The sequence below is a fragment of the Amblyraja radiata genome, chromosome 7, assembly GCF_010909765.2.
Source record: "Amblyraja radiata isolate CabotCenter1 chromosome 7, sAmbRad1.1.pri, whole genome shotgun sequence".
NCBI lineage: Eukaryota > Metazoa > Chordata > Chondrichthyes > Rajiformes > Rajidae > Amblyraja > Amblyraja radiata.
Window position 1 is genome coordinate 48,395,418 of NC_045962.1, and position 18,722 is coordinate 48,414,139.

The following is an 18,722-nucleotide window of genomic DNA, read 5'->3' on the forward strand; positions in this document are numbered from 1 at the left end:
CTTCTCTCCCACTTTCCTGTTCTACCTCTCACTTTCCCCTTTTTTCCTCCACCTCTCAGCCCTTCCACCTGCCTCTCTCTTATCCCCTCTACCTTTTCCGTGCCATTCCTTCTTAATCCACCTTCTCTCCTTCATCCTCTTTCTAACCCCCCCTTCTCTCAATCTCTTTCTCCCTCTGTCTAACCCACTTTCTCTCTTCCTTTCCATATTCTCTCTCACTCTCTCTCACTCGCTCCATTCTCTCCTACCCCTCAGATCCCAACCAGTTGCACTGAAACAAATGATCTCACCAGCCTTGCCATGTTGCCATGTGGAATGGATCTTGCTGTGTGCATCGTGGGCTGCCGAGTTTCCCCCTGCACTACAGTGCCTACAATGGGAGAATAGGGAGGGCACTCTAGGATGGTCCGAGGTCAGAGTGTAGTTGCTCGCCCAAACTGTTGAGAAGAGAGCTGGTGAGGTTGGAGGTGATTCAAGTGGGTGTGAGAGTGAAGTGAGGGCTTTGGAGTTTACTGTGAAAGATCCAACTGTGCACATGATGCCAACCAGCAGAGGAAATGTATGTAAAATTCCGATAATCCAACATCCTTTGGGCTCTGTTGGTGCTAGACTGGCATATTTTCTGAACTATTGAATACAGTATTATTCCTATTAATAGACATCTATTTGCCTTTCTTTAACATCTCATGCAGTGATATACATTTTCCAGAAAATCTGATGAGTTTAAAGGGAGCGGGAAACATGCAAGCATTCCTGATCCTGATTCCAGCCACAAACACACTTCCCTTCCTGACCCCTGCTACTCCCGACTCCCAATCCCAAACCAGGTCCGCTCTCTGCAATCGTTGACTAATCAGGCACCAGGACAGTCCGGATTCCTGACCTGTGGAACACCACAGTGTCGGAGTTTTACTGCCGCCGGGCTTTGCAGGGTGCGGTGGGCACAGAGAGGTTGGTGTGTTTTCCTTGGCGCGGGCAGGAGAACTTTCTGCCGCTGGAGAGTGTTCGCGCCTGTAGGAAGGAAGAGAGTGGGCAGCAGAGGGTTAATGGCAGGGCTTGGCTCTCGCTGTGGGAAGTGTAGAAGATAAAGCGTGCAGGCTGAAGGGAGGGGAGGCCAAGCCGAGGGGAGGGATCCCTGCAGATTTGACAGCAAGCTGCAGCAAAGGATTTCATCTCGGAACAGGGAGGGAGAGAGAAGTGTTTCCCGAACCGCCTGCAGAACGGCCGTGCAAGACTCTTAGCACCGATCAGACCTCAGCCCCGCCCGCGGACGTCAGCAGGGGAGGAGAGGGGCTGCCCAGCCCCACTCCGCCCCCTCTGTGGTTTTCCTCTCGGCACTTCACTGCAGGGAATGTGTGCTCTCGTGTCGGGACTCTGAGCAGCCCTGGGATGATGAGGAAGGCGCAGCTCGCCGTACTCTGCCTGTTGTGGGTCGGCGCACCGCGCGCCCGATGCTGGTTGTTCAGTGGGATATGGGAAGAGACCACCACCACGCCGAAGCCCACCTCCCCCCCTGCCCACCTCACGCCGATGGAGGAGGGGAGCGGGAGGGGAATAGAGGCTGACGGGGATGACATCGCAGGGGTGGGTGCCAAGATACTGGACGTGGCGGAGGGTATCCAGGACCTGCTCCGGACCTGGGACGGGAACGGCAACGGGACGCAGAGGCCAGTGTTGCCATCGCATGACGGAGGGACAGCCGGTCCGGCGCAGGTCGGAGGTCACAAGGGCGGCTTGCACATCATTCCACCTGCAGCCAATGGAACGGCGACCACGGGGACAGAAGAGCCTCCTGCAAACTGGACTTCCACTGAGGCTGAAACACTGACTTCCTCATCCACCCTTCCTTCATCCTCCCCCTCCCCTCCCTCATCCATTTCCTCCCTTCCCATATCCACCTCCTCCCCTCCCTCATCCACTTCCCCCTCATTGTCCTCCTTCTCTCCCTCAACAAACTCCCCCTCCCCCCTCATCCCCTCGTCCAACGTCTCCTCGTCCAACTTCACCTCATCCACCAATCAGCAGCCGGGGCCTGGTGGCCAGCGGGAGGACGTGACCTTGTTGGAGGGCCCGTTGCCGGGTACACCCTGCGGTTCCAGCTGCCCAGGTAGCCAGCATCGGACGCTGCCGCTCTCCACCCCGCCACTACCCGTTAACCCGAGGAGAGGCGGGCACCCCGTGGGCGGGGGTCCCAGGTGGGCTCCCTCACTCCAAAGGCGGATGGATAGCCGGGGAGTTGTGAATGGCACCCCGGCAGCTGCAGGATCACCAACCGGACACCACCAGACCTCGCCGACAGACAGCCCAGTGCATGAAGCCGCCCGACTGCAAGTGGCAACACCGCCAACTAACCAGCTATCCCATGATGCTCTAGCACCTGGCAGCAAAATGGTGGCCGGGAATGGTGGGAACACGAGCGATGGCCAATCACCTCACAGCAATCTGAGCCCCAATGCTATGTCTAGGCATAATGGGATAATGCTGGATGGTTTAAGCCAAACTAATAACCTGGTGTTTAATCTCAATGCGACTAATGGTGCGCCGGTTCCTTCCGCTGCTGGTGTGGGGGCTGTGCTCTATCTACTAACCTCTACTAAGGCCCCAGCGCAGCTCAGTGCTTTGCAACCTCGCTCCGGCTGGACTGCAACCGTCTCCGCACCGCTCGGACCCTCCAACTGCACTCGGCTGCCCCCTGCCTTGGACTTCTGCCGCAAGCTGGGCCACTGGGGCACTCGGCTGCCCACTCACCCCCAGCGGCCCAGCGCTGCCGAGCTTCAGCACGTCCTGACCGGTTCGGGCCACCTCCTGTCCTCCTGCTGCCACCCAGCCCTGGAGACTTTCATCTGCCTCCTGCTGGCATCGAGGTGCGACCCCCCTACCCACCCGCTTCCCTGCCGTGGCTCCTGCGAGTCACTGCGGGATACCTGCTGGGCCGTGTTAGCGGGCAGGGGTCTCCAGTTGCCCTGTGGCTCACTCCCTGATGAAGACGAAGGGTATGGGTGCCTGTCCCTCAGTAATAGCCGAGGTAATCAAACACCAAACAAAACCTTCTCGTCCTCTGCTCGGGAAGCCTGAGTGAGTCGCAAGGTACTGTCAAATCTGTGGGAATGAAAAATCTTACTGAGACAGCTGACGGTTTCATTCAGTGACAATTTGCATTTGTATCGCGTCTTTAATGCTAGGTATCGCATTACACCTTGTAAACTTTGGCACTGAGACGCAGGATTTGTTCGGTGGTAGGCGTGTCTGAAAGGACAAGAGGGAGGCAGAGGGGTTGAGGAGAGAGAAGTTACAAGCTCAGCACCTGCTCACTGGCGGTGGGATGGGAAATATTTGGGGATGGACAGAGGCAGAGGAAGCTGGAGACAATCCAGATGTTGATTGGTAGAGGAAATACCAGATGTTTGATGTTTTGAAATCACGGCAGCACAAGGCTATCGATGTTCTCTGTGATTTGCAATTTTAGTTTAGAAATGCATGAGTGCCAGGCTAAACGAGTTGTTGAAACCTGATCAGTGCCCAATGAAACGATTCCTCTCAATAGTTGAATTGATGTGGCTGTATTGTGATCTGTGTGTATGTGTGTGTGTGTGTGTGTGTGTGTGTGTGTGTGTGTGTGTGTGTGTGTGTGTGTGTGTGTGTGTGTGTGTGTGTGTGTGTGTGTGTGTGTGTGTGTGTGTGTGTGTGTGAGCGTGCGTGCGTGCGTGCATGCATGTGTGTGTGTGTGCATGTGAAAGGTGTGTGTGTGTATGTGAAATGTGTGTGTGAGAGGTATAAGTGTGTGTGTGAACGGTGTGTAAAAGGTGTGTGTATATGTAAGCAGTAGTGTATATTGACATGCTCGGCGTGTGCTGTAAGGGTGCGTGTATGGGTGTGTGTGTCAGGAGTGTGTAGTGTTGGGAGTATGTAGGTACAGTATGTAAAGAGTTTATGTGTGAATTGTAAGGACAGTGTGAATGAGTGCATGTGCCAGGAGTGTGAGTATGCATCGGGATGAGGGTGTGTAAGGAGTGTGCGAGTGTGTTGTGTGGCTATGGGTTAGTACAGAGTGTGTGGATTAATGATATGGCATGGGTCTGTAAAGAGCGTGTGGGCGTGTCGGTAGAGTGTGGCTGTGTAAGGACGGTGTGTCAGGAGCGTGTGGGTGGCAGCGGAGTGTGTGATGTGCGCGTGTAACGAATGTCTGAGCTGTTGGGAAGGTGTGGACATATGTGGATGTGTACAATGTATGTGTGCCAGGGCAGTGTGGGTGTGTAAGGTGTGGGTGAGTAAGGAGTGTGTGGGTGTGCCAGGATGGTGTGGATGTGTTATAGTCATACAGCGTGGAAACAGGCCCTTCGGCCCAACTTTCCCATGCCGACCAACTAGTCCCACCTGCCTGTGTTTAGCCCATAGCCCATTTCTTAAATGTTGCCTCAGCTACCTCCCCCGGTGCTCATTCCATACACCCACCACCCTTTGTGTGAAATAGTTACTCCTCAGTTTCCTGTTAAACCTTCCCCCCTCACCTTAAATCTATGTCCTCTGATTCTCAATTCCATTACTCTGGGCAAGAGACTCTGTGCGTCTGCTTACCCGATCTATTCCTCTCACGATTTTATACACCTCTATAAGATCACCCCTCATTCTTCTGCGCTGCCAGGAATAGAGTGCTAGCCTGTTTAACCTCTCCCTATAGCTCAGACCCTCGAGCCCTGGCAACATCCTCGTGTCTCCCACATCTCCTTGTGTTGGGAGAATGTGGGTGTGTAAAAATTGCATGAGTGTGTCAGGAGGATGTGAGTGTGTAAAGAGCGCGTGGATGTATCAGGAGGCTCGAATGAGGAACTGAGAAACACACAGGTCAGAGTGCAAAACCTCAACAACTTCACTCCTGTTATGGAATTGTTAGAAAATCTTGAAGCTGATTCTTCAAGCCGCCAAGCTTCATGAAAACGCATCTTTTGTTTGAAGAGCTTGCTGAGACAGCTGTTGACGGAAGGATTCAAACTGGGCCAGCGAGCCAGCTAACATCTGCCACCTGCAGGAATCCTCATCCAAGCAAAACATTCCTCAGTAAAGCAGTGCTGAACCAACTTCATCAGTAACAGGAGAATGGAGCAACCTGCTGCTTGCCTGCTGCACATGATCTGAGTCGCAACTCCATTAATGATAGGAAGCTTGAGGCAGGAAGAAGGGAATTTTACCACATGGGTTTCCCCCGGGGTGCTCCGGTTCCATCCCACATCCCAAAGATATGCAGAGGGTCGGTTGATTGACTGTTGTTGTGGCGTGCCCCTTGTTTGAAGGTGAGCGGTAAAATCTGGGGGACATTGATGGGAAGGTGGAAAGAGTAAACATAGAAACATAGAAAATAGGTGTAGGAGTAGGCCATTCGGCCCTTCGAGCCTGCGCCGCCATTCAATATGATCATGGCTGATCATCCAACTCAGTATCCTGTACCTGCCTTCTCTCCATACCCCCTGATCCCTTTAGCCACAAGGGCCACATCTAACTCCCTCTTAAATATAGCCAATGAACTGGCCTCAACTACCTTCTGTGGCAGAGAGTTCCAGAGATTCACCACTCTGTGTGTGAAAAAGTGTGAGTAGTTTACAGGGAATTCATAGTTGGCGATGGGATTGCTCTGAACTGGCACAGGCATGATGAAACCTTCCACTGTGGTGCAAGGACATATGAAACAATGCAGTCAGCCGGTAGGGAATCTAAGAACGACATTACTGTATTTTTTCCGATTTTACCCCATTAGATCTGTTACCTTCCTTTTGCCTCCCGTCCCATGTCTCACTGCCTGTCGCATTTCCCTCCAAATGTTTCCCAATGAAACCGGAGGTCGTAGTTTTTACTCTTCAAACCAGTTGCTGTATCATAGAGTTTGAGCTTATCCAGGGGGATAGCAATTGGGATTGAGTCATGAGAGTGGCTACCCTAAGGCATGGGTGTGAAGAGCACGTCTTGGGTTGGAGCAAACTGTGGCCAGAGCCTTTGCAGGGAACTCTGTGCAAATGAACTGGAAATGGATGGAGGCAGCTACAATACACAGCGTGGCTTCTTATCATGAAACATCCTGTCATTTAGCTGAGAACAGAAGGGGGAGCTTCAACTGGTGAGCTAGGCATTAGATGAACGCTTCATACCTGGCCATGACCAACAAGTCTTGACCAGTTCACAAGAGATTGCGCATGCTAGAATCTGTAACAAAAAAACAGAATGTTAGAGGAGCTCAATAGGTCAAGCAGCATCTCTGGAGGTAAAAGGTTTAAGTTGATATTTTGGGGAGCGAACCTGCATCAGGACAGAGAGAGGAGAGGAAAGATGGCTGGTGTAATACAGAATGAGGCAGGGATGTGATGGAGGCTCTTAAGTCATAGATGGAGCCAGATGGGGAGGAAATGATGGGCAGATTAATCCATGTGGAGGTGGTTGTGAGGAGGTTCCACCTACCATCTACTAGCCTCTATCCACTTCCCCAGAGTTTGAGTTTAGTTTATTGTCACATGTACCAAGGTACAGTGAAAAGCTTTTGCTGCATGCTAACCAGTCAGTGGAAAACAATACATGATTACAATCCACAGTGTACAAATACATGATAAAGGGAATAACGTTTAGTGCAGGAAAAAACCAGTAGAGTCTGATCAAAGCTAGTCCGAGGGTCTCCAATGAGGTAGATCTCATAGCTCAGGACGGCTCTCTGATTGTTGGTAGGATGGCTCAGCTGCCTGATAACAGGAGGAAACTCTCCTTGAATCTGAACGTGTGTGTTTTCACAATTCTATACAACTTGCCTGATGGGAGAGGGCAGAAGAGGGTGCGGCCAGGGTGCGACTTATCCTGGTGGCCTTGCCGACGTAGCGTGAGGTGTAAATGGAGTCAATGGAAGGGAGGTTGGTTTGTGTGATGTATGTGTGATGTACAGACCATCTTCCTCTTCATTGATGCAGGATCTCGACTAGCATTTTCTGCCTCCACGGATGCTGCCTGACTCACTGTTCCTTCAGTGTCCTGGTTCTTGTTTCATCTTTTATAATTTTCCCACATTACCGACAGTGGTCTCAGCTATCCCGACAGAGTCCCCCGACACCATTGGTCCATCCCTCCCCAGCGTTCCTGATCCTCTCCCAGAATCTCTACACTTGACAATGACCAGAGTTTGTGCTGGAAAGGTAGGGCAGAGCCCGGAAAGTCACTGTGGAATTATAACATTTAATTGCTAACTTCACCAAGACTCTTCCCCACCATCCTGAAAAAGGTTGGGTGAGCAAGTTCCTCTCGACAGTGACATTTGAATCTGCTTCAGCTCTGAACCAACTTCATGTAATAACTCTGGTGACACAGTGGCACTGTGGTAGAATCTCTGCCTTATAGCGCCAGAGACCCAGGTTCAATCCTGACTATGGGTGCTTTCTGTACAGAGTGACCGCGTGGGTTTTCCACAGGTGCTCCGGTTTTCTCCACACTCTAAAGATGCACAGGTTTGTAGATTAATTGACTTTGGTAAAGATTGTAAATCATCCCTGGTGTGAAGGATAGTGCGTCTTCTTCTTGTGTATGGCGTGCACAGCCTAAAGTTGTAAGACAACTTGTTCTGTTTGATCGTCTGTTTGTGCACGCCAGGTTGATTGCATTCGTCGAAACAGGGTGGACCACGTGAAGGTTGCAATCTCCCACCCCAGGACAGTGCTAATGTACGGAGATCGCTGGTCGGCACAGAATTGGTGGACCAAAGGGCCTGTTTGCATGCTGTATCTCTAAACTAAACTAAACTAAACTCATCCATGAAAAATATCTTATAAACCGCTGCCTTTAGCTACCGTATTTCCCGGCAATGAAGACGCTATTTTTTTACCCAAAAATAAGGCACGAAAATTTACCTGCGTCTTGGAGGCCGAAGGTTAGGTTGTTAGCCAAGAAAGATAGACTTGGCTATCCCACAGTATACAGCAACATCAAGAACGATGTTACTGTACTGAGGAATAGCCAAGTCTATCCCTCATTGCTGGCAGCTGATGGGAAGTGGCTGTAAAGTGGGAAGTGGCTGAAGAAGGACAGCACCGCTGGGGGCTGCAAGCGGCCGCCGGGACCGGACAGCGGAACCGGCCGCCACCACAACGCCTTCTGCCGGCCCGTCCGCCAGCCAGCCACGTTGTCCTTCGGCACAGGGGCAACCGGTGGAGGTGGTGGTTGGCGGGTAGCTACTGGGCGGTAGGCTGGCTGCTCCGTCCCGGGCGCTCTCTCTCTCTCCCTCTCCCTCTCCCTCTCCCTCTCTCTCCCTCTCCCTCTCTCTCCCTCTCCCTCTCTCTCTCTTTTAATAGAGGAGGGGAAAAGGGTCTGTAAATAGAGGAGATAAATTTAAACTATGATTAGTTCTTCCCAAGGGCCAGTATATGATTGCTGGGCATGGATGCCTATCAATGTCATTGAATGAGATGCAATTGCAAATGCAATTGTCAACCTCCTTTGGCATTGTATAAAAACTGAATGTAGTCACCAGTGAAAGAAAGAAAGATGTTTTTAAAAATAGCCTTTCATCGGTCCAGGATATTTCAAAAACTCTTATAGTCAGTGAAATTCTTGCTGAAATGTAGTTGCTATTGCAGGATACAAAGCAGCCAATTGCTACAAACAGAAGTATGGTAAAATCAAAGCTAGGGCAGCATGGTGGTGCTGTAGTAGAGTTTGATCCTGACTACGGGTGCGATCTGTACAGAGTTTGTACGTTCTCTCCGTGACCACGAGGGTTTTCTCCGGGTGCTCTGGTTTCCTCCCACTTTCCGAAGACATGCAGGTTTGTAGGCTAATAGGCCGGTAAAGATTGTAAATTGTCCCTATTGTACCATAGTTCCAGTGTATAGGGATCGCTGGCCGTCGCAGACTCGATGGGCCGAAGGGCCAGTTTCCACACTGCATCTCTAAACTTAATTAAACTAAAAAAAGCTGGTCTAGTGATGAATAACTGTTGCTAGGGTGTGGATAACACACCTGACGTTGTTCCATACCAGGTCTTGGGGATACTTCATGTGTGCGCATGAGGAAAGGAGATATCTTATTTTTGTATCTCTTCCTAAAGATTATGCTTCACAGCTCCATTGATCCAGATTTGATCTGACTTTTGGTGAACATCTGGCTGCATGTTTTTTCCTGTTTCCTGGCTTCCTATGGGTGCTCTGGTTTCCCCCCACAACCCAACGTCATGTGAGTTGGTAGATTAAATGGTCTTGGTAAATTGTCCCCGGTGTATAGGTGGGTGGTAGAATTTGGGGGGAATTAATGGGAGAGTGGGGACAATGAAATGAGATCAGTGTCGGATTTAGTGTACGTGAATGTTTGATAGCCAGTGTGGTCCCAGTTGTTGTAGGAACTGTTTCTGTGCAATATGACTCTATGACCTTCCGTCTCGGAGACGTGCTATTAATTAAGACACAGCTGAACAGAGTAGAGCACTAAAGAGTCATTAAACATCAGTGTAGAGTTATAAATAATTTCTGGGTTCCAGGGATCAGTTTGTCATTCACATAGTTATGGAATATGAGTGGGCTGCAGATATGACATGAATAAATACAATTAAACATTTGGCACTGACCTATTGTTGTAACAGACCAATTGTCCATTTGGTGTTAGTTCATGTAATGCAAATGTGCAATTATTTGGCAGTGGAGGGGATGACTGAGAAGGCTGAGATGAAGAAGGATTGTGATCTAAATGCACAGCTCATTAACCCCACTTAGGCAAAATTCTACCGCACGCATTGGACGGCACAATGGCACACGATAGAGTTGCTGTCTTAAAGCACCATAGACTTCTGGCCATACGTCCGCACAGAGTCTGTACAGCACGTTCCCCCTGTGTTTGCGTGGTTTTTCACCGGGTGCTTCAGTTTCCTCCCATATTCCAAAAACGAGTAGGGTTGTAGGTTAATTGGCTTTGTACAATTGTTCCTAGTGTGTAGAATAGAACTAGCGTACGGGTGCTTGCTGTGTAGCGTGGACTCGGTGGGCCAAAGGGCCTGTTTCCATGTTGTATCACTAAAACTAAAACTAAATATAGCTTGTGAGTTTCAAGGGCACAGACGTGGGTTTTCAGGAAACATCTTTCATGAAGAGAGAAGGATACTGGAGTCCCATAACTAGTGGTTGGAGACACATAGAAAATGGAAAATACACAAGAAACGCAGACATCTTTGTGGGCTGAGGGCCTAGAAAGGTCACAGAAGGGAAAAAAAACAAAAGTGCTGAAGGAACTTTGCGGGTTAGGCCTTATGTGTGGGAATTGGACAGACGACATTTTGGGTCAGGCCCCTTCTTCAGACTGATGGTGTCGGAGTGAGAAAACTGGAAAAGAGAGGTAACACTTGCCCCACTCCTACCTCTGTTTTCCAGTTTTCTCCCTCCTACTCCATCAGCTAATATGTAAGTGTAGACAGCTCTCTGCTTCCCCCTTAATGCAATGAGTACTCACAGCTGTACCATTAGTCATAGAGTCATAGAGAGATATAGCATGGAAACAGACTCTTCGGCCCACCGAGTCCAGCTGCCCATCATCCATCCATTTACACTAATCCTAGATTAATTCCAATTTAAATGTTTCCTACTTTCTCATCAGCCCTCTCCAGAATCTCCTGGCTTAGCCTGCCAACCCTCACCCTTTGGGTTGTGCGAGAAAACTGGAGTACCCAGGGCAAACCCTCACAGTCATCTCCACATCACCTCCAATGTGCATCTCCACACAAACAGCACCCGAGGTCAGGATTGAACTCAGGACAATGGAGCTGTGTGATAGCTGCTCTACACGCGGTGCCTTTGTATCATCCTAAAATCTAAGCACTGTGGACAACTGTGGGCGGCACGGTGGCGCAGCGGTAGAGTTGCTGCCTTAGGGTACCAGAGACCTGGGTTCGATTCTGACTATGGGTGCTCTCTGTACGGAGTTCGTACATTCTCCCCATGTCCACGTGGGTTTTCTCCGGGAGCTCCGGCTTCCTCCCACTTTCCAAAGACGTACAGGTTTGTAGGTTAATTGGCTTTGGTAAAAATCGTAAATTGTCCCAAGTGTTTAGGATAATGCTAGTGTACGGGGATCACTGGTCAGCGCGGACTCGATGGGCTGAAGGGCCTGTAGCTCCAAACTAAAAACTGAACTAAACTACTGGCCTCAAGCTCTCCAGGCCAAAAGCGTTGCAGGACAAAATGCAGACAGCAAGGTTGGAGTTAACTGGTACAATGAATCTAGTCTTAAAATGGGCTGCATAGCTTTACAGTGACACTGTTCTATTTTCTTTTCAACTTTCTTTGCCAGCAATTAAATGCAGGAGGAGAAAAAATGTACTGATGGGGCTGTTAGAGGATTATAGATTTCTTTGCTTCAGAATTGCTCTACACATGATGTATTTTCCCAAGGTTAACAAGTCTTGAACTATACTCTGCCGGCTGTTTGATTTGGCCAAGTGAGGGCCCTTGAAATCAGACATCTGTCACTAACCAAAGATCTGCAGAACCAGATTTCTTTTCCCATGTAAAGTTACTCAAATAGATTGCAGGAAGATGACTGCAGGCAGCTCACACCTCTTCAATATGTCAGTTGTGCTGATCTGTGGGTGTCAGGGGAAATCTGTCCTTTCCCTGATGGCTTGTTTGTAGATTCTCAATCTTTATAATTGACTGAACCCATCCCGCCTCCTCTTTTGACTCTCTGTCTCTCACTCTAAATATATCCAGCTCTCCTGCTCCCCTCTTACACAGCTCCCTCATCTCACTATCTCTGTTACTTTCTCCACACATTCTTTCATCCTCTCCCTTCAAGCTGTACCTTTCTCTCCTCTTTTATTATTTTTCCCCAACTCCCAACCCCCGCCTCCCTCTCACTTTCTCTCTCTGAGTTGCACACACTCATACCCAACCTCTCTTTTTCTTTCTCTCTATTTCTGTCTATCTATGTTATGCACCAGGACCAAATCTCTACTGGGTAAAGTTAATTTTCCATTGGAATCAAAATTATCTATGCAATCTATTTTGATTTTGACTTGTAAAATTCAAAAGGAGTGGATGTACATGCAACAAAATAATGATTGCAATTTGATTGCCAGTGTTGATGGTAACTGGAATTTGAACACTCAGATTTGAATTGGTTTTGCTTGCTGGTGCCATTGATTGCTCATAAAACCATTAGTTAGTGCCTGGGTTTGGTATATTTTGAAGGCTTAGTAACTGCTCCCCTGGCCCTTGGATGGTGGGCTAGTGGTGCTGGGGAGTTTGGAGACATAAGAGGTAGCCGGTACTGAAATTCCGAGCAAAGAATAAACCTGAGGAAGATCTTAGCATCTGTGGGAAGAGAAGTGTCAGAGATTTGGGCTCTTCCAAGTTTGTTCCCCTCTCCAGAGTGGCTGTCTCTCTCCACGGATGCTGCCTAACCTTCTGAGTATTTCCACAGTTTCTGGTTATATTTCCATTTCCACATCTGTAGTTTTTTGTCTGAATGAGAATTTCTGTATATATTTCTTTTTTTTTGCTTTCCCAAGTATGGCTCAATTTGTGGGACTTGGCCTTTTGAGGAAGTAAGTGGAAGGAGTGAAGAAGACCTCCAGGTTTGTGGACAATTGGCCTGGGCTAACTCTCTGCTGCAGTACATAGGTGTGACCACAAGGGTATTCCTTCACTCTCAAGCACATTATTTTAGAGACATGCAGTAGAATGTTTCCACAGAGCTCTGGCCAATATTTACGCCATCTTTATCCCTCAAGCTAAAACAGATTACCAAACAGATTGAGGACTTTGCTGCATGACTCATCAACAACATTACAACCATGTAGACATTAGAGGCACAGTGGCACAATAGCGTAGTTGGTACAGCTGCTACCTCACAGTGCAAGAAACCCAGGTTCAATCCTGACCTCGGGTGCTATATGTGTGAAGTTTGTCTGCTCTCCCTGTGACCATGTGGGTTTCTTCTGGATGCTCCGGCTTACACCCATGTTCCAAAGACACGCGTTGTCAGTTTAATTGACTGCTGTAAATTGCCCCTATTAGAATCAGAGGGGAGAGTTTGGGAAGAATAAGAAAAGGGATTTAATGTAGAACGAGTGTAAATGCACCGTTAATGTCCCCATTGGGCTGAAGGGCCTGTTTCTATGCTGTTTGTCTTTATGGCGCTATTTCGGGAGTACTCTGTGCCCAAAAGCTCAGAAAGTATAGTGCTTATTGCAAGAAGGGTGTCTCTTCACTTCTTATGAGGCATGCCTTGCAAAATGTTGGGAGTGGAATTCTTGGAGGAGCCAATGCTGGTCACAATGCTGTCAAAGTGGGAGGGATTCCCTTAAGGGCTGTGAGCCGGAACTGGCTTTAGTTTTGGGAAGTACTGTATTTGCAACAGATGGGAAAAATTGTCTGTACTCTGCTGCTAGTGATTCTGGAATGCCAAGAAGAGCTCTCTCGAGAGTCTAGCATTCTGTTTTGTCCCATTATCTGGATGGACTGCTTAGATTCTATGGCTGAACATCATGAACTAAGGACATCATTTTGGGTGAGGCTTTGGGGTGAGCACTAGCAGGACAAAGGGAATAATCCGCTCTTCCAGCGAAGCTGATTCAGTGGCAATACGAGGATGGCAATCATACAAAGCGGGGCACTGGGCCCATCCCAATATTTGGCCATTGACATTGACCAGACTGGAGTATTGTGTGCAGTTCTGGGCATTTCACTCTAGGAAGGATATTCACACTGGAGAGATAGCGGAGGAGATTCGCCAGGATGTTGCCTGGTTTGGAGGACTTTCATTATGGGGAAAGGCTGGGCTTGTTTTCTGTGGGGTGATTCTGGGCTGATGGAAATATATAAGATGGTTCAATGGTTCTTTATTGGCACGGATGCACAGCACAGTGAAATTATTTTGCACAACCCACAAATTAACAGTCGCCAAAATTGCCGCTGTAATAACGGCGCATTTGGAAAGCAGTGACTGGATCGGTCAAAGTCAGCATGGATTTATGAAGGGGAAATCATGCTTGACTAATCTTCTGGAATTTTTTGAGGATGTAACAAGTAGAATGGATAAGGGAGAGCCAGTGGATGTGGTGTATCTGGACTTTCAAAAAGCCTCTGACAAGGTCCCACACAGGAGATTAGTGGGCAAAATTAGAGCACATGGCATTGGGGGTAGGGTATTGACTTGGATAGAGAACTAATTGGCAGACAGGAAGCTAAGAGTAGTAATTAACGGGTCCTTTTCAGAATGGCAGGCAGTGACTAGTGTGATGCCACAAGGCTCAGTGTTTTGGACTCCAGTTATTTGCAATATATATTAATGATTTAGACGCAGGAATTAAATGTAACATCTCCAAGTTTGCAGATGACACAAAGCTGGGTGGCAGTGTGAGCTGCGAGGTGGGTGCAACGAGGCTGCAGGGTGACAGATAGGTTGGGTGAGAGGGCAGATGCATGGCAGATGCTGTATACTGTGGATAAATGTGAGGTTATCCACTTTGGTGGCAAGAACAAGTTGGCAGATTATTATCTGATTCGGAAAAGGAGAGGTGCAATGAGACCTGGGTGTCCTTGTACTTCAGTCACTGAAAGTAAGCATGCAGGTAGAGCAGGCAGTGAAGAAAGCAAATGGCATGTTGGCCTTCATAGCAAGAGGTTTGCGTATAGGAGATTATAGAAACATAGAAAATAGGTGCAGGAGTAGGCCATTCGGCCCTTCGAGCCTGCACCGCCATTCAATATGATCATGGCTGATCATCCAAATCAATATCCCATACCTGCCTTCTCTCCATACCCCCTGATCCCTTTAGCCACAAGGGCCACATCTAACTCCCTCTTAAATCTAGCCAATGAACTGGCCTCAACTACTTTCTGTGGCAGAGAATTCCACAGATTCACCACTCTCTGTGTAAAAAATTATTTTCTCATCTCGGTCCTAAAAGACTTCCCCCTTATCCTTAAACTGTGACCCCTTGTTCTGGACTTCCCCAACATAGGAAATAATCTTCCTGCATCTAGCCTGTCCAACCCCTTAAGAATTTTGTAAGTTTCTATAAGTTCCCCCCTCAACCTTCTAAATTCTAGCGAGTACAAGCCAAGTCTATCCAGTCTTTCTTCATATGAAAGTCCTGACATCCCAGGAATCAGTCTGGTGAACCTTCTCTGTACTCCCTACTACAGCTGTACAGGGCCCTGGTGAGACCACACCTGGAGTATTGTGTGTGGTTTTGGTCTCCTAATTTGAGGAAGAACATTATTGAGGAAGTGCAGCGTAAATTACCAGGTTAATTCCCAGGATGGTGGGACTAACATAGGATGAAAGAGTGGGCCGCCTGGGCTTATATTCACTTGAGGTTTAGTGTCGATAGTCAAAATCTTTTTTCCCATGATAAGAATATCAATAAATAAGAGGACACTGTGTTAACATAAGAGGAAGGAATTTTAAAGGGGATCTGAGGGGTAAGCTTTTAGAGAGTGGATATCCTGAATTTGCTGCTAGAGGAGGTGGTGGAATCGGATGCAATTTCTTTGTTTAACAGGCGTTCAGACACGCACTTAAATGGGCAAGGCAGAGAAAGATATGATCCTAATGCAGGCAAGTAGGACTGGTCGATAGGCAAAAAGGATGGCAGAGACGTGGTGGGCCGAAGGATCTGCTTTCTATGACTGCTGTTGCAGAGTCGCAAACATTTGTGTGTGGAGTAGCACCAACATGGATCGATTTGATCTCATATAAAGTTACACTGGAGCATTATCAATCCGGGGCGTGCATTGAGATGTGACGGAAGCTATTTTTGGTATTCATTTTCTGGATTGGGCATCACATAGAAAGGCCAGCATTTCTTGCCTCTCCCTAATTGCCCCTGGAGAAAGTAGAGGAGAGCCGTCTTCTCAAACGGTGCTGTTGAGGAGGGAGTCCCAGTACTCAAACCCAGTGACGATGAAGCAGCAGGGCAGGACGATGCATGACCTGGAGGTGAACCTGCGGATGGTAGTACTGCCCTGTGTCTACTCCCCTTGTCCTTCTCAATGGAAGAAGACACGAGTTGGCAGGGCAACCTCGGTGAGCAACCACAGTGCTTTTTGTAGGCACTTAGGGAGGCTGCTTTGTCCTGAATGGGGTTGGTACTGCACTCATCCAGGCAAGTGGTCTATCCCATTTAACCCCTTACATGGTTGGCAGGTTAAAGTACCTTTCTTCCTTGGGTGAATTGTGGAAACTGCTGAGAGTTTTATGGGAATGTGGGAGAGAATAAAATGAGACCAATGTTTTCATGTTGACATCAGGACAAAAAAAGTGTGAAAGCAAGGACAAGCAGTGCAAGGGCAAGACTGGGGAAATGTGCCGCGAGAATGCTGAGCTACTTTGGAAGCTCCAAGCTGATGCCGAAGGGTTTCTGTCAGGCAAGGGGGGCGGAGTAAAGGCAAAAAATAGAATCATCCATCATCTAGGGGGATCGAATGGCCTCTTGTTGCTTCTGTTGTCCATCCACAGTGGCAATGATGACAGAACGGAGGAGATTGCAGTTGCTGCACTGGGAGTGGGCTTCAGACTAGCTGTCCCATTAATCTCAGCTATTTGTCTAAGAGGACAACACATGCAGCTCACAATGTTTCACCTGTGCCCCACACCCTGTGTCCAGTGCGCTGGGGGCAGAGAACGTGTGCCCACTGCTTTATACTGTGGTCTGGAGCTGCCGTTTGTCTCTGTGTTGCACGACAATGGTCCGATGACACTGACAACGGTGTGGGTGTCACTTGGTGCTGATGAAAGGTCTTCACCCTGCAAAGCCAACTGCTGCTCTCTCCACAGTTGCTGCCTGACCTGCTGAATGCTTCTGTTTTTATTTCACATTTCCAGCATTTGTTGTTTTTTAACATCGAACATAGAACACAGAACAGTGCAATGCAGGAACAGGCCCTTCAGTCCACAATGTTTGTGCCGAACATGATGCCAAGTCAAACTGATCTCATCTGCCTGTACATGATCCATATCCCTCTATTCCCTGCCTACATGTCTATCTAAAAGACTTTTAAATGCCACTGTAGTGTTTGGCTCCACCAATGTGATCCAGGCCCTCACCATCCACTGTGTAAAAAAAAATAGCCCCGCACATCTCCATTACATTTTCACCCTCTCACCTTAAATCTATGCCCTCTGGTGAGTGCAAGTAGATGGGACTAGGGGAGAATAAGTGTTCGGCACGGACTAGAAGGGCCGAGATGGCCTGTTTCCATGCTGTAATTGTTATATGGTTATTATATGGTTATATGTTGTTGGACATTTCCACCCTGGGAATGACTGTCTGTCCTATCTACGACTCTCACCATTTTATATACAATTTTTTTTTAATTGTCCTCTCCATTTCTCCTGATTCTATCCATTGAACAAAGTTTTATTCATCACAGGTTTTTTCCCCCACCATCCCTTCCTATCAAAATTGGAATTTGGACCTGCCTATTTAAAGCGGGTAAATATGATTAGTGTTGATGGGTGCAGTAGTTGGTGTGGGCTGAAGGGCTTCTTTCTACACTCTACAACTCTTTGACATTGGTATTGACTGTAATACTCAACTTGGATCCAGGTGGAAGGGAAGTGGCATCGAGTGAAAGTGCTTTGGTTTCTTCCATACTGGCGAATGGACAGTTTGTCCAAAAGTGTCAATAATTTGAGCACTGTTCATGAGAGCTTCAGTTTTTTTTGATCACAAGACATCCAATGTAAAGTCGGTTTAAACATTGATCTGTATTTGGCGTCAGGAATTTCATCTTGGGAATGAAGAGTTAATGACATTGCTCTCAGACAACATCTTGTATTAGACCTCATGACATGGAAGTTGCTCTTCATCAGCAGCCGAGACACTAGAATTACAGAACAGTTGCCCAGTTGTTGCTGGTGAAGGGATTATTGTTAAGAGGTTTAGTTCTCCGTATTCTTCAATAGTCTTTAATGTGAGGATACACAGATCCCCTTCTTCAAAGCTACTGAGACTAAAAGCCTTAAGCCTATAACTGAATCATAATGTTACTGTGTTGCAAAAATCAGATGAAGTACAAATTGATTTATGTTATCTGAGTACATCAGACTGTCCAACAACAGGGACTATTTAGATGTTGATTACTTGAATGATCTTATTTTTTAAATATTGTGAGTGATTCATTCTTGTTTATGTCTGTGCACAATGATGAATAATGTCCTGTGTTGTAGTCTGGTCAATGGTGGAGCAGTGGCAGTGAGAAAGGCAGCAGGGTGTGTCTGTGTGTGTAACAGACTCCCAGATGGGGAAGTGGCTTCAAACATTTGGTCATTTTGAAAATGGTTGCGGAGATTGCTTTAAACAAGCGAAGCTGTCTCCTGCTCAAGTTCCCACCTCCCATGTGTAGGAAGGAACTGCAGATGCTGGTTTATACCGAAGATAGACACAAAATGCTGGAGTAACTCAGTAGTTCAGGCAGAATCTCTGGAGGAAAGGAACAGGTGACATTTTGGGTCGGAACACTTCTTCAGACTGAAAGATAAAGGGGGGGGGGGGAGTGAATCCAACACCTCCCATGTTGGATTTGCATGTCACCAGGAGTTCTGGAAAAAGAGCATGGCTTATAGTGTCATAGATGTCTTGTTCTGTACTGGAACATGCATATGGCTTAAGTAATGAGTTTAAAGTTAAAGTGGTAGTTGGGTTTGTCATTCAATGGTATTCATTTCCACCAGTTGCTGTTTAGCCCGATGAAGCTCGCTCTCTCTCTCTC

The 18,722-nt window shown here is 47.8% G+C and overlaps 1 protein-coding gene across 1 annotated transcript in view; it reads left to right on the forward strand.

Annotated features, from left to right (window-relative positions):
• The window catches only part of col18a1 (collagen type XVIII alpha 1 chain), a 166,776-nt gene that overhangs the window by 27,015 nt on the left and 121,039 nt on the right, over positions 1-18,722 (forward strand). The window contains 1 exon segment of the mRNA XM_033023498.1: positions 1,184-3,025. Coding sequence (XP_032879389.1) covers positions 1,184-3,025 — 1,842 coding nt within the window.